The 9220-nt window shown below is 41.6% G+C and overlaps 1 protein-coding gene across 2 annotated transcripts in view; it reads left to right on the top strand.

Moving 5' to 3' along the window:
* Positions 1–9220, top strand: part of LOC109070347 (teashirt homolog 3-like) — a 38059-nt gene that overhangs the window by 1263 nt on the left and 27576 nt on the right. The window contains exon 2 of one of the 2 annotated variants that reach the window (XM_042760619.1): positions 253–591. In XM_042760619.1, coding sequence (XP_042616553.1) covers positions 552–591 — 40 coding nt within the window. In that variant the 5' untranslated portion in view covers positions 253–551. Of the gene's footprint in view, positions 1–51; positions 592–9220 lie in introns of those variants that run through there. The other variant, XM_042760620.1, reaches the window with a different exon arrangement.

Here is a 9220-nt window from a genome sequence, read left to right as displayed (position 1 = left end):
GATTTGATATACACTCATGTAAGTGTCATCATTGCATTTCTACAGTGTTGTGTTTGTGAGCTGCTACTTTTACTATCAGGGTGCACTGGGGTTGGCTGCGGTAGGGAGAGACAGAGAGAGAGAGGCATATGCCTACCCACATGACATGAGCGAGCTAACCCATTCGAGATGGAAGGAGTTAATATGACAGTGCTTGATGTTTGCCTCTGTTTGCAGACTTTGAGTGACGCGATCATTTCGTTTTCCTTTAAGCTTGCCTGTTGCAGCTTCCAGCGCGGAGTGAGTGAGAATCGCACTGAGGCACGAGCGGTTTTCCTCCCCACTGTCTCCGTCATATCCAGCAGACGCGCGGGGGGAAAGGGAAAGCGGGAAGAGGCGGAAAATCCCGCTTCGTCTTCATCCTCTTCAGATCTTGCCGTTTGAATTTTTGGTTTGAAAACTGCCAATACATGTCAGGCGTGTGAAAGCGCCCCAGGTGCCGTGTATCAGAGCAGAAGCGGAGCAGCTCTCGGGATCTCAGGGGCTCCTGAAGAAAACATTGAAAGAGAAACATGCCGCGGAGGAAACAGCAAGCGCCCCGGCGCTCGGCAGGTACGGCTTCTCTTCTTCCTCATTTGCTCTTCTTCACCTCGCTGTATTTTTTTTAATCTTTTTTTTTTGGCACTTTTTTCATAGCCACAACGAACGTGTGAGTGTGCGCGCGTGCGAGAGATAGTGTGTGTGTGTGTGTGTGTGTGAGAGAGAGTGAATTATCTGGAATTAACCACTGCTCCTTAGCGTAATGACGTGTATAAGAAAAAGTTTTTTTTTTTTTTAATACTTTTTTTTTTTTGTGGAAAGGTTGTGTTTTGTATTAAGTTTGTCATGCTGGTGTAGAAGATCGTTTGAGGCCACATTAGTGGCATTTCCTTTAAGCACAGTGGTCGACTGGCTGAATAATAAAACTCGCGTAGTTTTTGTACTTTGGTCAGTTCCCATGCAGCTGATCTGAGTCGACTGTAAGTCTTTTGATTGTTCTCTATTACACCGCTCTCTTTCCTCGCAGGGCGTAGATATTGACTCCATGAATTAGAGATCTATAAAGAAGCGCAGGAAAAAAGGGCTTGGGTGTCAGCTGACTGTCATGACTCTCTTTGATGCTCGCCTTCGGTTTTTTGTGTGTGTGTGTGTGTGTGTGTGTTGTGTGTGTGCGAAAACATTTGATCACAAAAAAACAACTACATGTTTTTTGTTTTTTTTTTAATCCCTCATCTCCTTTTCTGGGAAAGACTCAAAAGATTATTTTGTAGCCAACGCACGAGGGGTCTAAGAAGAGCCTTTAATGGACAATTGCCATCTTTGATTTGACGGCTGATTGATCGCCTGTCATCCGGCTGCTCTTTGATCTATTCATCCTGATAAACATCAATAAATCACTCGCCATGGCAACGCCACAACCTCGTGACGTCACGTCTGCTCTGACAACCGCCCATTAAAACAACTTTAATTGCTGCTTTTCTTCTTTTTTCACATAGGCCAGCTACAAGGCCACATTTACTTCCGCTGCTCTAAGACCACAAACACGAGGAACATGAAAAAAAAAAAGACACAGACCGTTTGAATAAGGATAGGCAAAATCACTGTTTTTTTTTTTTTTTTTATGAACTGTCTAAAAATAACATGTCATGAGATACCTTATGACATTTTGATTGTTAGTTGACAAATTTGTAACAAGGAAAAATGAAGTAGTCAGAGAAACAAAAATAGAAATCTGTCAGCTTAACTGTTACTAAAGTCTTTTTAGGCCTATATCATAGCCACTTTTTATGCAGTTACTGTTGTGATAAAAAACTAGAATACTTACGTCTTGTGATTTTTGAATCCTTGTCTAAACTTTACTGGGAGACACTAGAAGTCTTTGTTTATTCATGGATGAATTACACACTGTTAGTTTACGATAGACAGCAAAATATTTGCCGCTTACACTTTTTCAGGTGTAGATATTATCTAAATAAAAGTAGGTAGACTACTGACGATCAGATTCAACAGTTGCATACAGTTAAGTATTTATCCATAAAGCATGTGAATTGTCAAGAACAAATATACTGTTTGATCAACACTGACGCTCTTGCATGCATACGAATATCATTGGAGTATGATGCACTCATGAACGGTCCAATAAAAGGCACACCTACAGTCCTACAAACACACACACACACACACACACACACACACACACACACACACACACACTAATAACATAATCTGGAGACGGAAGAATGGTTTGCTCCATCAGTCTGACCCGTCAAAGCAACTCTGTTTCATATTTGATTTAATTGTCTCTCCTTTGACAGCCACATTCATCAATAGCTCTAATGGTCAATCAGAAGTTGGCAGAGTGAGTGCTCCCATTTTGTCCCCCCTCCTCTCCTCTCCTCTCCTCTCCTCTCCTCTCCTCTCCTCTCCTCTCCTCTCCTCTCCTCTCCTCTCCTCTCCTCTCCTCTCCTCTCCTCTCCTCTCCTCTCCCAATACGATAGGCTTGTGCTTTACTTTATCAAAATGCTTTTGCCTAATGGACGCTCAGAGGTAGAGGGAAGGAGGGGGGAGGGGAACAAGGGTGACTGGGAGGCTTCTCGTTTCAGAGGAGTGAGAGAGAGAAAAAAAATCAGGCATTTATGGCTTTGATGAGCGGATGAAGACAAATACAAGAGCAGGCTGAGAGCCTTTTTTCTCTCTTTAGATGAGGCAACTTCCTGTGATATTTTTTTTTCTTTTTTAACTCCCTCTCTCCTTTCTTCAAACCAATGCCCCTCCCCTCCGTCTCTCCCTCTTCTTCTCACTCCATCCCTCCCTCCCTCCCAGCAGCCCTCACAGCTGCAAGTTATAAGGTTGACGACTGCACTGTGGCATACAAAGAATGATGACAAATTGATTGCGCCGTCGTGATGGAAAGAGCAAAGGAAAGATGGCAGATGATGGGCCTTGATTAGGAACTTTGGGAAATCCAGTCCCCTGCAACCTTGAGCTCTGCATGAGAAAACTTCGCCCTCCCTCACATTTTCTGTCTCTCTTTTTCTCGCTCCCTCGTTCTGTCTCTCCCTACCTCCCTCCTCCCACCAAGTCTGGAAGGCCCGCTCAGCCGTAGAAAAAGAAAAGTTGTTTTGCCAGCTTCATTAGTGTTCACCTAATTAGCTGTAAAGCTGATGGATTCCTGACAGGCCTAATGATTGGAGATGACAAGCTCCGCACACTGTCATCCAGCCCAATTAGGTTTGCAGCTAGTTTGATGTAATCAAGTTGATATTACACAGTCCTCCATGCCTTTAGTTGGTACACTAACTCAATTTGCTGCTGCAGGTGACAAATGGGCTGGGGTACCTGGGTAATCATGCTGGCTGGAATAAAGCGCTTTTAATGGTCAAGAGACTGAAGAGCAGCGAGGTGACAAAACAGAATGAAAAGGCGCAGAAAAAATTGTTTTGTGAAAGAAACCAGGTGGAAGAGCATCATGGGCTCATGCGCACCTTTGTCGTGAATTTTTATTGTATTTTATTTATTTCTTTGGTGGAGAAAAAATGCCTGCCCTCCATTTGTTCAGTGTACTCTATCTATCTCTTTTTTAATAGACAGACACGTCACTCTCTGTCTAGCAAGGGTGATTCACCCCCTGCCAAAAAACAAACAAACAAAAAAAAAAAAACACCCATTCAGATGCAGGCAATGCAGCGTACACATCGTTTTTTTGTTCACAGGCTTCAAAGCTTTTGCCAGACCAAACAAATCAATTGTTTTGGGGAGTCGAAGAGACCATCAAACTTTTTCCCCCAGCTATCTCTTTGTCCGTCTCGTTTTTTAATATCAAAGTTAGCTGCTAATGCACACCAGTGTTGGAAACATCCACGTGCCCTCAATACCTAAGTGTTGATACTTACAGTATCCTCGTTATTGTGTCTGTCTCGGCTCTTAGTTTGGTGAAATGTAATCTCTGTACGTGCATTTAAACAGTGGATTTGATGTATGAAGACAGATAATATTGATATTGGTCATTATGATAGTGTTCATATGTTTAAAGTTAGTTTATCTGTGTTAGAATAAATGCTAACACTCAGCATTGTGTTTAGAGCGGCTAAATATGATTTATAAAAATATTTGGGTTTTGACGAATGTAACGGAGGCTGCGCTGAGATGGATTGCAGTTGGGGAAAGGAGCTGATTTCTGTGATTTCGTGTGTGTTTGACTGATTGCAGACAGGAAGCAATGATTAATCAAACTCAAAGCCTGTTTGGGCGAGGTTGTGGAGCGTTGGATACGTGTGATCATGTGGGGAACACCGGTGGGCTCATTAATACAGTCACATGAACATAATCATCACCCACATGTATGCTTTTATGAAACACGTAGGGTTAGTTATGATTAGTATAGACAAAGTCTCAGAAAGAATATTAAAATAGTTGGCAGTGTGGAAGTTCTCAAGTTTTGTTCTGTGTATCTGTAAAGTCTTTTGATTTCTTTGCAAGTTAAGAGTCGTCCACTTTGGTTCAAGGTTTTTTTTTTTTTTTTTTTTTCCTGTTACAATTTAATTACTGAAATTATAATGAAACATCATGGTGACTTGATTATGTTAATTATCCTTATTAAAACCTAGTCATGATAATCATATGTATTATTAAGAAAAAAGAAAATTATGTCATGTACACCACTGTCCAGAATTACATTCTAAAATGAATGGATTTTTTTTTTTTTTGTTGTTGTTTAATATATACAATTATTTAATTCACAAAATGATTATTTAAAAGTTTGCATACTATTGCACATCCAGACAGATAGAATTTTAATCTAGATGTTTTGCATGCAAAGAGCATTAGAGTAAAATTTTCAAATCTAAACGGAGATCTAATTAAATATCATCTGCAGCTCTTTTTATAGGTATTTGAGTATTTCTGTATCAGTTTTCCTTATTTGACAGCATTATGAATGAAACATTTCGGAATTACTATTGCTCATTTTAGCAGGAGAGGGAGCAGCTTGTTACTTTGCCTGTTAGATATACTGTTACACTGAAATTATGAATTGTTGTCGTCATAGATTTTTCCTTTCGTTTACACAGTGGCTGGACAGAGGATTGCATTTGGCCCTGTGTAAGTGTCCCTTCAGCAGTGTGTGTGTGTGTGTGTGTGTGTGTGTGTGTGTGTGTGTGTGTGTGTGTGTGTGTGTGTGTGTGGATTATGGGGCCTGAGTCTTCGTCCTCCTCACATTGCTCTGGCCCAAACCCTGCGCTCCCAGGCAGCCAACTGACACTATGATTAGTTATGGCTGTCCTCCGCCTTTTTCACCGCAAGAAGTGAGCAACAATGAGAAGGGTTAAGAGCAGAAGAGGCGGGGAAAAAAAGCACAGGAATGAAGAGAAAGAGAGAGAAAGAATGAAGGATGGGGTTTAAGCGAAAAAGCTGAATAACCTAACAGCCAAACAGAGTGAGAGAAATAGAGAAAGAGAAGGGAGGGAGGGCAAGTTCTCCTCCCTGTGGATCCACACCAGGGTTGATGGTTGATAAACAGATTTTTTTTTCCCCCTGAATCTTCCGTCATTGCTCCCATTAGTTTGACAGCTGTCAATTAGGGCTCCCTTGGTCTCGCGGGCTGCAGTTTATTGCAGGCGGTAGATGCTGTCATTTCCCTCACAGTTTCGCCTTGAGCGTTATCAGGAGCGTTCACACAGTCAATAGCTGATGCATCAGCACTTATTTCTTAAATTGGCTCACAAGACTGCATCCTTCCCTCATTTTTCCCCCTTTCTACCCCCTTACTATCTCTGTCTTCTCTGTTTCTGCCTCACTTTTCTTTTCTTTGAATCCCTTCTTTTCCAGAGATTGTTTGGTGGAGATATGATGATGAATGGTGACTGCAGCAGGGTTAATGAGAGTGCAGGGCGATTCCGTTGTTTTTGTATGAAACGCTTTTACATACACTCTAGCTAACAACTATTTTGACAAGTATTTTTTTTTTTATTAGATTCATCGGTTGATCAGATGTTCTGCATCTTGGCCACTGCTCTCATCCAGCAGTTATGATAGACATTTGTGCAAAAATTGTTTGTAATATTAAAGGTTACAATATAAAGTGATTTTAAAGTTTGAAAGCAGCAGCACAGTCAAAATAACAAAAATAATAAGTTTCAACTGGTAAAAAGTATTTTTTTATTATTATTATTTATTTATTTATTTTTTTGCATGAACACATTTACTCCTTTGACCGTATTGACCATAATCTAACAAAACATTTTTTTTTCCTGTAATGAAATACATGAATATATGCTGCATTCATTATTTTTCAGTAAATCAAGTAAAATTTGCTGTTTATGTTAACATATCATTACATGTTGTTATTTAATATTTAAGGCCTCACTTAAATGTACAGTTTAAAAGTGAATATTATTTTGACCCAGAGAATTTCCCTTCCTTTCTTATTTATTAAATGTGATTGTCCTAAATGCAGACACGTGTACTTTTATGCCGATGGTAATGGCTTGCCTCCTGCTATTAGTTCATATTGTTTTGTAAAACAGGAAATGCTTGCATTTTAAGAATATAATATAAAATGTAATGTAAGTGCATTGTATTGTGTTACATTGTAAGCAGTAAGTACATTGCAATACAATACGTTGGAAGTTTTTTTTTTTTTTTTTTTCACTAGTTTAAAGTGACTCTGTTGATGGAGGTTCTCCATGCACAATGCAAATCCCCAACTGATAACTAAAATCATTGTTTTTTCTTTTGTTAGTTTTTTTATGACCGATTATCATTCATTATCATGAATTATGATTCATGTTATCAGTTACAATTGTGCTATTTCAACTCTACATTAAAATAGAAATACATTTTTCATTCTGTTGAATTAAACATTGTTAGTGACATTTAAACTAAACATTTTGAGTAGCTTATCTGCCATTTACACGTCAAAAAAGTCCAAGAAAAATAAACATGTCAAAATGTTTATGTTCCCCTTCTGTGTGTTTTGATTTGATGAAAAGTTTAAATAGTTTTAGTTCGGAATGGCTATGAGCTGTAGTTTGTTGACAGTTTCCTCTGTTGTTGAGAGAATTTGGACTACATGCACCGTGATAGTTTTACAAAGCAGTTCCCACAATGTACCGCAGCAAGTGTTGATCAAATCCGTATGCACATCTTGCAGATTCTTGTTTATTTGACCGATCAATAATGAACACTGAGCCCTCCCGATGACAACCAGAATACACCTCCAAATCTATTTGTTGTTTCACACTGGCGATTGGTCAAGATTCTCGGCCACGCTGCATGATTTGCTGCTACTGTGGCCCACACCTCTTCCGGTGGGGGAATCTGGGAGGAGACAGGAAATTAAGAGTGTTTCTGGGATCCGTGTGTCTGGCTGTGGTAGATAGTTATTTTTACCCTGCCCGGTACTGTGAGGGATATTAGCTTAGCCTTGCACAGAGGTGGCACTGAGTATCACAGTACTAATGAATCATCCGGCCCGTACTCTTTCCATCTGTTTGAGTTGCTCCGCCTTCCTGCTCTGTCCCACTCTGAGCGATACTGTAGTTCTTTGTGTGTGTATCCATGAGGTCGGTCCACTCTGGCAGCTACACACAACTCTGAGAGTTCCAGTGTAGTCCAGTGAAATATGGGTGCGTGGAAGTATTCCCTGTCATGTCGAAGAGCGATGGGGACGTGCCGAGGGAGGCCGAGAAAATAACACAGAGGGAGAGTTAGTTGGGGGCAGGGACTAGACAGTAAAGATTTTGGCAGGGGGCTGGTTGTTGGTTTGGTTCACTTGAGTCTCTGTGTGTGTGTGTGTGTGTGTGTGTGTACGATTTCTCCACATAAATGGCAGGGGTCTTGCCCCACTTGTCTCGGCACCCTCCTCTTCTTTCACTCTGAGCCTGAAAACTGACAGCCATCAGTCTTGTGTCGCTTTTTTATCACAGTGTGTATGAGTGTGTGACAAGCAGGCTGCTTTTTGATGGCGGTGCCGGTGATGAAAGGCAGAGCAGCAGAGAATGAGAGCTAGAGAGGGGCCCTAGTAATCAGGCCCAGCCTGAGCTCTGACATCCTTCTCCAGCCTGACAGGCCTCTTCCTCCTCCTCTCCTCACTACCCCGACTAGTGGAAAGAGAGAGGGGGTGGCCCTCAAACGCTCACAATCTCCTGCTTTCTCATGTCTTGATCAGTCTCAGATGCTGGGAATTATCCCTCCCTCCACGTTGTGTTTTTTTGATGAATGTAGAGGAAGACGAGGGGAACGCGCCACACAGGGGCTGGGGATTTTGCTAAATCTGCCGAAGTCCCTGGTGCGCGTGTTTGTCCACGTCTGGGTACATCTGTGCAACCTCTCTGCACATATATGAGTATTTATGCACAATAATGCACATTTTCCTGTGTGTACTGTAGTACCGGCATTTCCTTCCTGTGCGTTCCCATGTTTGAATGTGTTTGCACGCATCGCCTGCTTGGGTTAGTTGCTCCGGTTCTTGGCAGAGGCAGGCAGGTGTGAGGGGCAGAGTGAGGGAGGGAGGCTGAGAGAGAGAGAGAGAGAGAGAGAGAGGAAGTCTGTTTTATTTTATACTGCGGGCCTGTTGCTAATTAATGTTTCTTGGTAGGATTCTGTCTGAGTTGAGTAATGTTTTTGATCTTTATGCCTGATAACTGCATACCTAATGAGATTTCAAAGCTTCTCGAGATGTGTGTGCGCTGCTCCCTGCAATTATTGACAGATGCCTTTTCTCCACCATTGGGTTCGGCACCATAAATCCTCTGGCTGTAATGAGCTTGAGAAGTGCCACCCTGCCAGTGAGCTAATGAAAGAGAGAGAGAGAGGGTGGAGAGGGGATCACGCTTCCTTGACACATTTTTTTCTTTAAATGCACTCTGCAGATGTCAGGCCCCCACTGCCAGTGTTAAAAAAGAAAAGAGCATGAGATAGAGGAAGGAAAAAGAGAAGACGATTTTTACAGTAAAGGCGGGGTGAGTTGAAGCCTGCCTTTGAGGAGACACGAGAAGGGATGAGAAGAGAGTTTTGGTCGGTCGGCGAGCCGTTTCGGGTTTCGTTCCTGTGCTCAGTTCGTTTATCTGCCGTGTGTAGTTTTTATTTGAAATAGTAGTCGCGTTGTTGCTGAAGTTGACTTTGATTGATACCCTTGCCCTCTTGCACTACTCGGAGCCAGTTTTTTTTTAGGACTTGTCTGTTTTTTTTCTCATACATATTT

This window comes from Cyprinus carpio, chromosome A7, assembly GCF_018340385.1.
Source record: "Cyprinus carpio isolate SPL01 chromosome A7, ASM1834038v1, whole genome shotgun sequence".
Taxonomy (NCBI): Eukaryota; Metazoa; Chordata; class Actinopteri; order Cypriniformes; family Cyprinidae; genus Cyprinus; species Cyprinus carpio.
This window is presented reverse-complemented; position numbering and strand designations above follow the sequence as displayed.